The sequence below is a fragment of the Trematomus bernacchii genome, unplaced genomic scaffold, assembly GCF_902827165.1.
Source record: "Trematomus bernacchii unplaced genomic scaffold, fTreBer1.1, whole genome shotgun sequence".
NCBI classification, from domain to species: Eukaryota; Metazoa; Chordata; class Actinopteri; order Perciformes; family Nototheniidae; genus Trematomus; species Trematomus bernacchii.
In genome coordinates, this window is record NW_022987564.1 from 10828261 (window position 1) to 10843442 (window position 15182).

A 15182-nucleotide genomic window follows, 5' to 3' on the forward strand; every position below is an offset into this window, starting at 1 on the left:
AAAGCAAATAACATTGTTTTCCATCCAGCAATGAGTTTTGATGTTTCTTATGCGTGTTGTTTTTACTTTTCTAATGTATGTATTTAAATCTGAAGATGACTTCAACGGTTTCAGTTTTATATACATTATATCTTTTTAACACATTTTTCTTAGTTTGTTCTATGAGGACTATTGTTTGAAATGCTTCATATCAACCTTTTCTTACGTTGAAATGGTCTCGTTCTGCTTTCAGAGAAGGGATAGTGTAGGTGTTAATGTGTGTGTGTGTTTGTGTATGTGTATGTGTGTGTGTTTGTGTGTGTATGTGTTTGACAGAGATCTAGTTAGCCCATCATAGCCAGGAATGCATTCGCCTTGAATCCAGCTCTGCATGGATGTATGTTTCTCTCTGTGTGTTTGTGCGTGTGCGTGCGTGTGTGTGTGTAAAGAGAGAATAAGGTTTGGAGAAGTTCCCTAAAAGAGAAATACCACTTAATTGACAAATTCTGCATTTTTGTTTCAATCTGGTTAAAAGCAGACATATTTCAAAGTCTGTGGTAATCCACTTAAAAAACTAATCATAAATAGAGTCTGACACAGACTACTTAAAATCACATTACTTTAACAGTAAACCACTATAGCTACTAAACAGATCAAACTCCATACAGCTTCTGTTTTGTTCCTGTTTCCAATAACACAACCATTTCTAAGCACTCTATAACACAGCACATGCATAGCGCCGTTGTTAAAGATGTGGGAATGCATGCATAAACATCAACCCACACACCAACACACACGCTAACCGCTCCCAGGAGGCTGCAGTGTGTTGGTGGAGTGAGGACTAAAAGGAACATAGAGATGAATAAACAATGGGAAAACTTTACCATCCCCGCTAAGATCTTCTGCAGGGTCCAGGAGAGCATGCAGGAAACGGGACAGCAGAGGAGGAAGAGAACAGAGAGAAAGCAGCGAGAAGAGAGGGAAAAAAGCAGGAGGCAGAGTGGAGAAAAGAGGGAGAGAAAGAGAGCGGTTTAGAGCATGAAAAGCCTTGAAACAACAAGATGTTGCAAGATCTGCAAAGCCAAACACTCAGCGAGCAGTTAGCTAAGTATCAAAATATCTCAGGTGAAAAAGCAGAGTTCACAAATGTCATTAATGCTGTACAAACACATGGAGGTGAAATGAGGTCATTCAAGATATGGAAGCAATAAGAAAAAGAAAGCGTGAGTCAGCATTTGTTTATATGTGATATCCAGTGGTGTAATGTAAACATGGAAAAGAGTTAGATCCTCAACACTCATTGTTTGATCAAGATTTCTCATCTGTTTTAAGCTGTCATGTCCTTGCGTTGGAACTACACAGCAGAATCCTCCCTAGTTCTTAAAAGCCAAGAGTTTGGCATTTTAGGTCAACAGTCATTTGTGTTCTTCTAAGAGTTAGAGGAGGAGGTTCCATGTCTGTACAGATGCAGTAAACACACAACCTCAGCTGGTCAGCTTAGCTTAGCAAACAGGGGCAACAGCAGGCCGAAAAGTAACAAAATGTCCTTGCTCTAGTTTCAAATTGACTAAGACAGCGTGGTGTTTTCCTTCTCATCTATCTCTTAGCAAGTACTCAAAAAAAAGAGAAAAGGGATTTTGTAAATATTTGCAGTGGCTACGATATTCAATTTTATTTTTTTCTCTTCCCAATAATCTGAAGGCTATTAATGCACATTGTACGCTTGTAATAATGCTTTCCATCCCAATTTCGTTGTTGTTCTTATTATTGTACGTGTGGAGTACTTTAGTCTCTTATTTTAATCCTGTGAAGCACTTTATTAACTTGATGTTTTAAATATTGTTCTAAATCTATTATCAGAGCTCAATGGACTTACAGAAACTTCCCACTAACATTTTGAACCCTAAAGAAGGATATGAACCATGCCTGCGTGTCACTTTTGGAGCCTCCAGCAGAAAGGAAGCTTGGATCACTTGTAAAAGTCTCAATAAGAAAAGCAGCTGCTGTCCAGATTCATGACTCTCTCTGAACAGTGCTGCTAGCTGCTGAGCCAAAGCCATAGATGGAGACACAAGGACATGAACTCACACATTTAACTTGGTGCACGAGGCTTTACAGATGATGGAGATAATGATGGTAGAGTGACAAATCTCAACAACATTTAAGTGCTTGCTTTTTTCCTAACATAATTCATTTATAGACTTTTTCCAAACTACACAACTTCATCACTTAGCCGGTGCTGAAAGGGTGATCGAAGACATTTTAACAGGGCAGATACTTGGCGGTTGAACCCAAATGTTCTAAATGGAAGAATGATTACTTTAACCATATGGTCCGCTCTTTGAATTAACTGACATAAAACACTTGAAATAATGATTAAGAATAACCAAACTGGAACAACAGAGCATGTGGCGAACTGAGATTAAGACACCATTTCACTCTGTGTGTCAGTACTTTCAGTCACATCCCTTCATTGTATGAAAGTTAGATTTTACAAAGACGGAAATAAAAAATGTCTATCTTTAGAATACCTGTTCTCAAATGTGAGAGGTAAAACATACAAACTGGTGACTGATGGTAAGGAACACACACAAGCCATTGGATTTAAAGAGTTCCCCCTCAGTTAGAAAGTCCTCCACAATTAAGAGGTTATTTATTTTGATACCAACTCTTATTTTAAGAGCATTGGCTCGGTTAGCAGCACACAGGCGGTTATTTTGGTTGAAGCGCGTATGTGTATGTGTGCGTGTGCGTGGGTGTGTGTGTGTGTACTTGGGACTGAATTAGTCAAAGCAACCAGGCACTGAGGACAGTAGTTAAGAAGAAGAGGGCATCCATTATAAAGTAAATAGATTGTGATGCAGCCAATAAAAGTTCTGGACCAAATGAGTGCCGTTAACTTATCCAGGAATAAAACTTTAAACACATATTAAATTGCATCCACTGGGATATTTTTGTTCAGATGATATTAATAGGTTTCTTCTAGCATTGCCCAATAAGTATGATATCAAATGAGATATTCTATTTCAGCACATCACAATTTTGTGGACACCCTCCTCCACTAACTGTCCAATGAGAGCCGAGGGTACCATTGGGCGGCGAATCAGAACAGAAGACAAAGGGAAGGAGGAAACACCGCGCCTTGGTTGGCTTAGGAGGCGTTGATGTCACTAGGTCTGTAGCCAATCAGGCAGGACAGAAGACCAGAGTGTGAAGGGAAAAAAGAAAAGAGTGAATGGATGTGTGGCAGACCGAGGAGGAAGTAAACAAAAGGAAAGCAGGAACAGAGAGGACGGGAGAGAGGGAGAGAAACAGGGGAGAGGCAGTCCCGAGGAGAAGAAAACAATAAGAGAGGAGTGAGAGAGAAAACAGATGTTGGAGGAAATGACAGGACAGAAAAGACGACAGTAGTTGGAGCCAAGGAAGCTGTCAGACTTTTCTCCTAAACCTGTCGATTTGGCAGTGTGTGTGCACATCGTTTTTATCTTACCTGACACAGAGATAGCTCTTACTCCACTCCTGACTGCTTCTAACTTTTTCTCATTATTTGATACTCTATAAAAAGAAGAAGAAACAAATTAGACAATAATTAAACATCAGTCAAAGCAGTAAACACTCGCATAAAATCTTGAAAAAACATACCGAGGGTAAATTGAAGCCTGTTATTTTTATAGTTGTATCCTTGAAAGTAGTAGCATGTTGAAATTGGGTCTTTAAACCAACCCTGACTGTTTCAATAATCTCCCTGCCTTTGCCGTGGTCTCTCTGTCTGCGTCTGTATTTGAGCTCTACTACGATCTTTACATCACAGACCACAAGAGGCAGGGAGAGAAAGAGAGAGGCAGAGAGCAGAGAGAAACTTTGAGTGAGAGAAGGAGAGAAAGAGGAGGAGACTACCCAAGTGTTTAAAAACCCTAAGTGGAAAATATTTGGCTCCTAAACGTATCTCCTTATTTGACCACAGACAGAGTGAGAGAGGAGAAGAAGGAGAGGGAGATTTGAGTTGAAATGACCAAAAGTAAGCAAAAACGTTGTGTTTAGTTTAGTGACAGTTACATTTTGAACGTCCGGCTATGGTCCTGATTAAACAAACACAATGAACCACTAAATCTTTGTTTAGCTAATGAAGAAAATAGGCATCACAGCTCTAAATCATCAGATCTGAGATAAATGTGTGATGTTTCTTTAATGTAAACTCTAACAGTGAGCAAGGTACCTACTTTGGGATGGAAGGCAGTGCTCTCTCTCCCTCTAGAGGACAAAAACACACATCATCAGGATCAAAATTAGTGATTAAATCACACAAAATAAAGATTACAGAAACGTTTTAACTACCCTGCATACAAAATACATTAAACAGCATTAAAAAGGAGACAAACTTCCTGAAACTAAAAAGTGGGAATTCAGTGGCAATATCGACTTGGATGGATTTTTTCTTCACCACTAGGACGTTATGTTTTCGGTTTGTGTAACCCTTGCCAAAGGGCCAAGGAAGAACCCATTTAATTTGGTGTTAATTTGACTTATGGTGACGAATAACGCGGTCTATATACTTTCCGATTTCCCTTCCAATTGTGTTATATTTAAGAGCACAAAAACATGATAACCCTCTGTGGGCACAGGGTTGTGTTTTGATATTTTTGCATCCTAAAGAGGCGGGACAAAAAGGAGTCATGTTAATTTTTATACCTTTCTGATATCGAACGATGAAAGAGTGAGTTTCCATGGTGATGAGTCGACAGTAACCGTCAATCAGGTCAGCCAAGTTCTCTGCCATGGTCAGTGATGCTGTCGTAATCGTGAGAGGCTGCACGCACACACACACAAACACACACACAGGCCTGTTACAAAGAGCCATTATCTCCAAAGACACACACACATATTCTTACACATGACAGCACAGGGGGGGGGGGGGTTTCCAGCTGCTCCTTACGTCAGGGGAAGACTCCTCTCTCACAGTATTTGTGGTGTGTGTGTGAGTAAATCCAATACTAAAAGCCATTAAAAAAAGAAAGACTGCACTCATATATCTGCGCGTGTTACCAGACCCTTCCTCTGTGAGTAGAACCATTATGTGGGATCTATACATGGAGGAGCATTAGTTAATGTCTGTATCCATCTCAGCCACTCACTTGCAAACAAAGGGCAAAGTAAGCAAGCTAAGCAGCACGATGGGCACAGCTTAGGGTAAACCTTTAGTATCCAACAGAGGTACTTCCTTTAGAGAGTGAGAAACTAATTTATTTTCCTTGAATTAGCTTCACATATATCTATATATAGTGTCTAAGATTGAACACTCTTTTTTATATTTTGCACAATAGCCCAAAGCATTGTTTTCCCTGCACCAACAACAAAACTTCCAATTTGTTTGTACTTAAACTTCTCACAAGACACTCTTCTAAGGCCTTTAAAGTCCTTTTGAAATGATTTCTCTACCTGAATTTGAGGTAGAAAAAGTGTGTAAATCATAAAAGGTAGATTACGTCTTGTTTTTAATCATAGCGATAGACCAGTAAAAGTCACCATTTTGAGTTGCTTCATATGATGATATTATTAATGGTATTTTTTCAAACCAATTGTACATGTATATCAAATGTGTATGCCTAGACAAAGAGACAAAGATTGTAGTACCTCAGCAGCTCCGGCTACGTTGAGCTGTAGCATCCCTTTCCTGTCCTTCTCCTCCATAGCCGAGTACTGGATGGACTGAACTTGATTGAAGTTAGCTAGATGGGTGGGCTAGGGACAGACGGAGGAACACAAAAAGATTGGAAATATAGATATTTATTAATACTCAATATAATGTTTTTTAGATGCAGTACAAGTGTTGAAGCTATTAAAGCCCCCCTTTTTTTTAGAACTTTATTTGTTTTGGTTTCAGACATACAGTAAAATATATCTTTCATTCACATTTTCAGTTTTTCCAGCTGTATCAATACAATTCTGAATAGGTTTCAAGTATTAGACAACCAGTAACAGAGTACCACTCCAGGGCTAAACAATTAAAAATGTAATAAAGATGGCCTACCTTAGAAAATAAGAAAAATAAATAACAAATAATAGTAAATAAACAAAAATAATAATGATGGAAAGAGAATACAAGTGACATACAAGAGTGTTAAAAAGTATTAATGTATTAGTAGATGCATTACAGGGGCCCATCGCTTGATACATGTATTTTTCTGTAGGCGTCCTTTTTAAGCTTGGCTGTGTAGGAACTCACCGTGGATCCCTTGTCAGTGAGGTAGCTGATCCCTTCCTCTGGCCCGATAGCCAGCTCCACCTGGATCACCCAGCTGGACTGTGGGAGAGAGGAGGAGGGGTACACGTTGTGAGAGGAAGGACGTTGGCACAGCACCACATCTCAGATACATGCAGAACCTGATCCCGCCAAAAGAGGTCAGCCTTACACCACTAACCAGAGCCTTTAGGCTACATCAACACACCTTGGAATGGATGAAAACTTACCCCAAGCGCACATTTGAAGCACTCCTTGTCGTAGCGGTAGATTGGAGCAAGTATCTCCAAAAACTTGAGGATGCACTGCTCATCGTTGAGATTGGCTACCTGCTTGAACGTCTGCTGAATCAATTTACGCAGGGTTTTAGCCTGGGGAGAGGAGATAATTGGAAAGGGAGAACATTTCAGTTAGATACTGACTTTAATTAAAACAGTATTTAAATGATAGAAAATCTGCAACTAGGAGAAGAAAGAGGAGTATGCATGAGAACAAATGTGGTGAATTTGTGTGCGTGTGTGTGTGCAGAGGGACAGAGACACTAACAGAGGAAAACATTGATTGACTAATAGTCCACTCTGGTCCCGATCAAAATGACCTCCCCACTTCAGATCAATATCTTCACAACGAACTGTTGGTTACCACTCAATTAAACATCACAATCTGCCCATGTGTACTGTCGCTTAGATATCACTTCATGTAAGTGCATATAAAGACTCTTAGTGTGACAGTTGGTTTATTCAGACATGATTTTTTGTGTTGGTTATGTGACTAGAGTGGACAGATGGGGAATCGAGGGAAATAAAATCCATCTAGGGACATTATTCATCATTCCCTAGACATAGAGACTCACACAGCACACACAAACGTCAATCCTCTTCATCTGATGTATATATAAAAACACTGTGACTTATATGAAGATGAATTTACCCCTAACAAAATGCTATCTTTAACCCTGTTCAACCCAACAGGATATTGAGCTTCACTACATCAAATAATTAGTGTTAAAAAAATTGAAATACATTATAAATGATGTTATCCAAACAACCATGAAAATACACATTGACACAGGCACACATACAGTACAGACAACTATTAATAGCTCTCCATGTATAGATAAAGATAAAGATTAAAGGGGATTTACTGCACTACAAACCAGGCTTAAAAAAGCACGAGTGGATTTACAGTAGACTGCTTCATCAAATTAAGGTCAAGCTACACAAATAAATGAACAGTTTAGCAATTAAAATCCCAACCAGAAAGGTATCAACTGTATTGACTTTTCGATGTGACCTAAACACAAGCAATAGACTGATGACAGGTGAGTTTAATGAGACCCAAAAACAACATAATCAATAGACCTAGGGCGTGAATAGTCTCTCCATATGTATTGAACCTAACCTATCTGAGGGTGGTATCATTCATTATAAAAAGAATGAAGTGTTTATTAATATGAATTAACCATTTTATTGAGCCACTATGAATTACAATTGCTATTATATTTTTGTACTATTCCGTTGTAAAAAAAAAGCCTTTCTACTAGGGCTGTCAAGTTAACGCGTTAATAACGCGTTAACGCAAAAAAAAATTAACGCCACTAATTATTTTAACGCGATTAACGCATGTGTATTTTTTGTCCTCGGCCGCCCCGTAGTTTCAGAGCGCATCGAGTTTAAAATACCATCTACAAGCTGATGCTGACAGCCCCCCTCCTGCCGCCCGCTTGTGGCAGACCACACTTCCACGCTCACCGGCAGGACCGGACTGGCCATCGGGAGGACCGGGAGGGTGTGTGTGTATGTGTGGCGCGACTCGCGCGAGCGAGGCACACCTTACGTGTTGTTGTTAGCATCTGGTGCTAGCTAGCTGAGCTAACGGATATAAGGAGCTGTTTCAATGACATTTCGCCGACAACTGCGCCGAGCACTTGACTTTATGCAGGCAGCCAGACAGTGGGACATTGTACGAAAAGTCAGCACACTCAGTACGCGCAACATGATTGCAGCGTCCAGGCAGCTCCCGTTGGCACACACACACACACACACACACACACACACACACACACACACACACACACACACACACACACACACACACACACACACACACACACACACACACACACACACACACACACACACACACACACACACACACACACCACACACACACACACACACACACACCACACACACACACACACACACACACACACACACACACACACACACACACACACACACACACACACACACACACACACACACACACACACACACACACACACACACACACACAGTATGAGAGAGGTTCCAGGTTGAATTGAGGCGAATATTTGTAATGTTCACAGGTTGTTGTTTAATATTCATGAGAATATTTGTCATTGTTCAAATGATAATAAACAAACATATAAAGCATATTTGTCCACTCATATGTTGATAAGAGTATTAAAAACTTGAAAAATATCCCTCTAAGGTACATTTAGAACAGATAAAAAATGTGCGATTAATTTGCGATTAATCGCGATTAACTATGGACAATCATGCGATTAATCGCGATTAAATATTTTAATCGACTGACAGCCCTACTTTCTACACTTCATTTCAGAATGACTGTTGCCAGCGGTCTACTTATTAAGCCTGAAGGAATCAAGAACACACACACTGGCCGTTTCTCAATCGCGAGGATGCTGGCTTGGTAGCACAGCCGAGCCGAGCATCTTGCTTCAGAAGCAAGGCAAGAATACTTCCTGCTATTCGGAAAACGAAGAGTGGAACAGGCTAGCAAGAGTGCAGGTGTGCGTCATATGAGAGGCCCCGCATTACATCTTCCGCCACAGATTTGGGGAAATTGGTCCATGCGCAAAGCATTGTGGGGATTTTAAGGACACGAAGTCTACCCATGTGCAGCCTCGAAATTTCCCCCAAACCAAGGACGCGGCCTCGGTGGAATTCCAAGTATGCTGGAGATTGGAACAGTCCTTCGGCGGCACTCGATGACGTAGCATCCTTGAAATATTGGCTTGGAAGCCAATATCCTCGCGATTGAGAAACGGCCACTGTTACGACCCTGGGTCGTTATGTCATTTGTGTGCAGATATTTTTCCCTCCTCGTGTGTGTGTGTGTGTGTGTGTGTGTGTGTGTGTGTGTGTGTGAGAGCAAGCAGGTGGTGCCCGTTAGCTGATTAGCTACCTTCAACATGCTGATTGGTCCACCTGAAGAAGAGGGGAGCATTTAAGCTGCAGCCATGCAGTCCCCTCTGCCCTCTCTCTGACTCAACTTCTCCTACTCCCAACATTGTTGCGTTTATATCTGTCCTGTTGTGCTGTGGTCTTACTTATACCGGTCCTCTTGTTTGTCTTGAAACCCTCAGAAAAGAAACTACTTTAACCTGTCCTTGTTGGACACGCTTTAATTTATGCGAAAGTGTGAAACCCTTTTCTTTTGGTTAATTCTCGTTTTCTCCTGTTTATACGTCAGAGTAGGTAAGAAGCCTGTACGTTTATTTTTCTTATTTGTTAGGCAATATTTATGTGTTCAGAGATTTGTTTGTTTTGTGGGTTGTTGCGCTTCTTTGTAAAAAAATGTTGGTAATTAAAATTACCAAACGGCATTCTCTGTCTCGGTGTCCATGTTCTTGGGAGTGGGAAAAGTGGGGAGAGTGCACATTTTATGCTGCGCCTAGGTTCCCCTAGATCTGCTGCGTAACACACACAAACACACATTACTTTGTGTGCAGCCACATGTGTATGTGTGTCATTTCAGCAGATGTCACTACACTGAAATGATTACAGAATATATTGTGTATTCGCTTATATGTGTTCTTGATAGGATCAGAGTTTTTTCATTCCTCAAATTCCACCACACACTCTTACACATACACACAGAGATATTGTCTCTCCAAAGTGTCCTCCCTTCCTGAGAGGAAATACTGCGAGGTGCTTTCATCCTCATCATCATGCTGACTGTCACCGTAGCAATAGGGATGTCTCTCTGCTAAACGGTCACAGACAGTTTATATATATATAACATTATTTTATTTTTTTATTAAATCAGTTTAGTGACAGAAGGAAGGACAAAATGTCTTGGCATATTATGTCTCCGTGTTTCCTCAGATGTGATTCGTCCAGTAGTGGCTGGAGGTCATATAGTGTTTTGATTCAATATGAGGTTATGTCACAGTGGCCTAAGCTGTTGAAAGCTATTCTTTCCCTTCAAAATTGGTATATTTATTTCATCAAGAGAAGAGAACGTCCTTCAGACACTCTGATAACAGAGTAATGGGAGGAGTTATAAGCATTATTCAGTCAGGAATACTGAATAAAACAGCAACCAGTTTCAGCCAGACCAGGCCTTCATCATGGCAGAAAAAGCATTTTTAAATCAACTTAAAGTGGACCTATCATGCTATATTTGAATAATATAGTATAGGACCATACCTATATAAGGCATATTGATACTTTTTTCTTTTCAAAATACCAAACAGATCATGCATTTTAGCCATGCCTCATTTTGCTCAATTTGACATTTTTTAGCTCTGTTTTTGCAAGGGCTGATTCAGTGAGAACAGCACCATCTACTGGCCTGGCATATGTACTACAGCGCTTTCGAACAGCAATGGCCGTGGATGTCTCCTCCTGATTGGTGGAGTTGGCCCAATAGCCGTAGCGCCACTGTCCTGACGTCAGGACAGTGTTCAAATCTGGATCAGTTTTTATCAGATCCGTTGAAGCCCCTTTTTTAGAGATTTGGGTATGGAGGAAAATAGAGAGGGTTGTGTTTTCTGACACTTGGTGAGTTCCCTGGAACACCGGGGACACATATTCATGTATAAAAGACGTACAAAAGTGCATTTTGCATGATAGGTCCCCTTTAAATATAGTGATGTTTCATTCTGTATTGTGTCCTGACAGTAATAGTTGTATGTTCTAGTTGGAAATATGTATTCAAATAAAGCATAAGAATATATATCATTGCAGTTCAATCAAATCATGTTGTGATCATTCATAAGGTTGAGAGCAATTCAGTCATCAGTCTGATGATGGGGAAAACTCAAATCAAGCTGGTTGATCAAACTCTGATCTCCAAACACACTAAAGGTCAGTTTTACTAAACCTGCTGCCCAGCCTGTCGATATGAATGAACAGACTCTGCTCTTTATAAAGCTTTCAACACAGCAACAAATCAGTCACTCTTTACTACCACAGCCATCTGCTCCGGGGTTTATGTGTGTGTGTGGAAGTAGAGTCCATTGAGGGTGAATAATCCCATTAAATTACTACCATTCTCTTTCACCAGAGCGAAAGGCAGAAACATAACTGACAGCTGTGCTCTCCAGCAGACACACATCCATGTTAAATGCAAGAAGCTAATACCTCTACTAGTTTAGTTTGCCTTAGAATAATGAAGATGGACTCTGGGGGATGTTTGTTGTTATTACTGCCAAAATAGTAGAAAAATGAGAAAATAGGAGAGGAGGTAGAGTAGGTGATGAGGGGGGAGTGAGAGGGCCTTGACAGACGGGGGGACCCCAGAAGGAGACGCACATTGACGCCTCCTCCTCCCTCCTCATTGTTGCAAAGAGAAAGTGGGTTTAAACATGACCTTAGGGTCACACACACAACACACACACACACAGTTTCCCTCCCTCAGCAGAGCATCTGTCCGCCCGCCTGCTGACATCAAGACCTTTTCAGGTCACTGGGGCCTTTCTTTCACACAGACACACACCAAAACCCTCCACATAAACGCGTGCCGTAAATACATCACTGACAGAGAGACTGCATTGTGCAAGCACACCAAGCCATCACTGCAAACATACGCAACACAACGGCAGAGCTTTCTACATGTGTGTTCATTTCACAACAAAACTTATATCCAGGGTCCCGCAGGGTGTGGATGTATTGCTAAAACCAATTCAATTTGAGTACAAACCTTAGCTGTTTCCCTTTGTGCTAAGCTAAGTAAACCATCTTCTGGCGGCAGCGTTATAGTTACTGGACAGAAATAAGAGTGTTTTTCGATGAAAACTGAAACCATTACAAAAGTCTTTGTCTAGAATATAAGTACACTGTCTGGTTCGTATTCATTCTTTTTTGTCTCCATTCACCAAAACTGTGATGGCAAGTCGGCAATGATCTCATTCAAATATTGTTGAGTCTTGGCCTACTTCACATTTTGTCAGCCAGCCCAGGTCTAGCAACACATTCAGTCAAACATTCAGAAAATTGGCTCAAAAGAGCAGTCAATTAAAAGTTTTGCTGGATCAGTGGATCAGATGTGGCAGCTGCTCAATTTTGGGAGAGCACAACTTCCTTAAACTATATCTCCATCAAGAACAGTCTTATTGAACCATTTATTCCACAAATAATTCACAGGGAGAAAGTGAACACAATGTTTTAGCAACCTGAGACATTACATTGTGTGTACTATTGTGTGATCTCTATTCCAAGTCTTTGTTCTCACCTTGACTGAATCCAGCAGGTCTTTTGGGAAAAATCGCCTCAAGCCAACGTCTTTCCTGGAAGGAGAGACAGAGAGAGATACGAGAGGAAGAGAGCAGAATGATTACGCTGTAATTACACTGAGGAATGTTAATTGGCAACCACTTCTTTCTTTATCTGATCTCAAAAGCTTATTTTTTGCTTTGTAGAGAGATTACAAACAACATCAACAGACAGATAGAGTTAGGCAAGACCAATCGACTGAAGACAAGAAACAGAAAGCTGTGACTAAGTGCTGACTAAAAAAGCACTACTAATTTTTTAGAGACTGGGGGAAAACAGAGAGAACAGAAAGAGAGAGATAGAGAGAGGCAGTACAAAGAAAGGGAGACCACAGAGACAAAGAAAGATGTGTGGAGCTAAAACAGGAAGCTGGCTAATGATTCAAACTCCTCTAGAGAGAAGACAAGGGGGAGGAGGAGAGATCGAGTGGAGAGAGTAGGGGAAAGGGTGAGAGCTTACATCATCTTATTTCTCCCACATAGGTCAACTATCAGTCAATTGTCATCATAGTACTATAACAATATGTGGTGTACAACAGGCTTGGGATTTCAGTTAGAGAGAAGGTCAGCTGGTGTACAGTAGGTAGTAAATCACAGATAAGACGCTGCCCTGTGGTTACAGTATGTATAAACTACCAGGCTTGCCTCAGCTTGAAATATTCTCCTTTATGGCAAAGACATATTCCAATAGTAGTATTCTGCTTAGGGCTAAACCGCATCATGTCTATAAGAGAATGCTTAGAAAACCGTTTTGGGGGTGACATAAACATGTTTTACCCTCTCAAAATGTAAGCTATGTCAGTCATAGAAGCAACACGAAGCACAAACAGAAAATAAAAGACTTTTGAGAGATGACAACAAGCTAACCTCAAAGAACGAGCACTAATGAAAGCCCCCTTAAAAAAATGTTTTGCATCAGCTCAGAGGACTACAGCCAACTACACCCAGCTGATGCAAATCTTGTGAGACTCATTATAAACTTGGAAAATAAACCAAAATTACAGGCATTCAATTCATCATCATGTCTGAGAAGTTTCCTGTAATTGCTCAAAAGTAGAGGGAACATAGACACAGTGTTCAATTTGCACAGTGTTTAAATCCAGTTCCTTAATTCCAATTAACTGCTAGCAGAAACTACCGAGTGAACATGCAGAAGAGAGAGACTCTTCACAGTAAACCTCTCGTAACTGACATCGGAATTTTTCGGAAATTGTACACCCATAAAATACAATTTTAATGATGGTACGTTTGCTATTAAAAGAACAAAAACAAACGGCAAAGATGGAAAAAGTGGAGGATTTAAAAGGGTGAAACGAAGACACTGTTTTAGGATGGTGTTAGACCGCAGACACTCAACAAAAGCCTCAATGGCAAACTCTTAGCTTGTAGTATTCAAAGCCTCAACAGCATTTTCCCCTCGCACTCTTGTTGGTTTAAAATATGCATGATAGCAACCTCTTTTTCAAATCAAAAGGGAGAGACAGAGTTACAGAAGAGAGAAAGAACACAGGATAAAGCAGACTAAAAAGAGGAAAGGGAACATAGAGAAGAAGGACAGACAGAAAGAGGACTGAGAGGACGGAGAAGAGAGACAAAGAGATATCACAGGAAAGACAGAGAGCATTCTTCTCAGTTAATTGAAGAGCTCGTTAGGCTGACGGACAGAAATAAAGACCTCGTTGGAGCAGGGCAGCTCATTAGAATCGGACCAGTTAGAGTCAAGCCTTGTTAGTGCCAAAGTTTGTTAATTGTCTTCATCGACATCCATCTACCCGGGAGCTGATGGTGGATTAAGACACAGAGCATACCAGGGAGCTAACATAGAAAAAGCATCCTAATCCAAGTAAATCTACAGATATGAATGAATATTTACCACGTGATAAGGTGACTGGATGAACAGGGTTTAAATAATAATGGTAGCTAGACTATACACTTTCAGTCTTTACAGACGTTTGCACAATTCCCAAACGCTTACTGAAGTTCTTTGTATTGTTTTCTGCAGTCCACAGGTTATTAGTAGCTGCATAGGAACCCTGAACCAAATACTGAGAAACTCTCTTGTTTTTCTGTTATTTCTGATGGATTACAAAACATGTTTCCATATAGAGGAAGGATGTGATGTACAAGAAAGGTTGTACACTGCTGCAACACTTTGCTAATGAGGAAAATACTTACTCCAATAGTTCATAGTTGGACTTCTTGTCCAGGGCGTTTCCTCTCATCTCTTTGAAGAACCTCCTGGAAAGGAAACCATCAAAGCACATGGAGAGAACAAGGTCAGATACATTCACTACAGACTGCAAGTTATTAAATATGTACCAACAACCAGTCATGTTTAACATTTTAGCAAGACAGAGAATCCTCGTACAACTTCACCTACTTCCAAACACACATTTTGGCTTGTTGCCTTCAGAGGTTTTTTTTTCTTTTATGTTTAATATTATTCTAAGAAGGAGGTGT

At 40.5% G+C, this 15182-nt stretch overlaps 1 protein-coding gene across 1 annotated transcript in view; it reads right to left on the reverse strand.

Annotated features, from left to right (window-relative positions):
- The window catches only part of ptk2aa (protein tyrosine kinase 2aa), a 50198-nt gene that overhangs the window by 19400 nt on the left and 15616 nt on the right, over window positions 1–15182 (reverse strand). Inside the window, 9 exon segments of the mRNA XM_034124614.1 lie at window positions 864–881; window positions 3470–3534; window positions 4200–4230; window positions 4669–4786; window positions 5611–5718; window positions 6203–6280; window positions 6448–6588; window positions 12683–12737; window positions 14898–14960. Of these exon segments, the coding sequence (XP_033980505.1) occupies window positions 864–881; window positions 3470–3534; window positions 4200–4230; window positions 4669–4786; window positions 5611–5718; window positions 6203–6280; window positions 6448–6588; window positions 12683–12737; window positions 14898–14960 (677 nt within the window).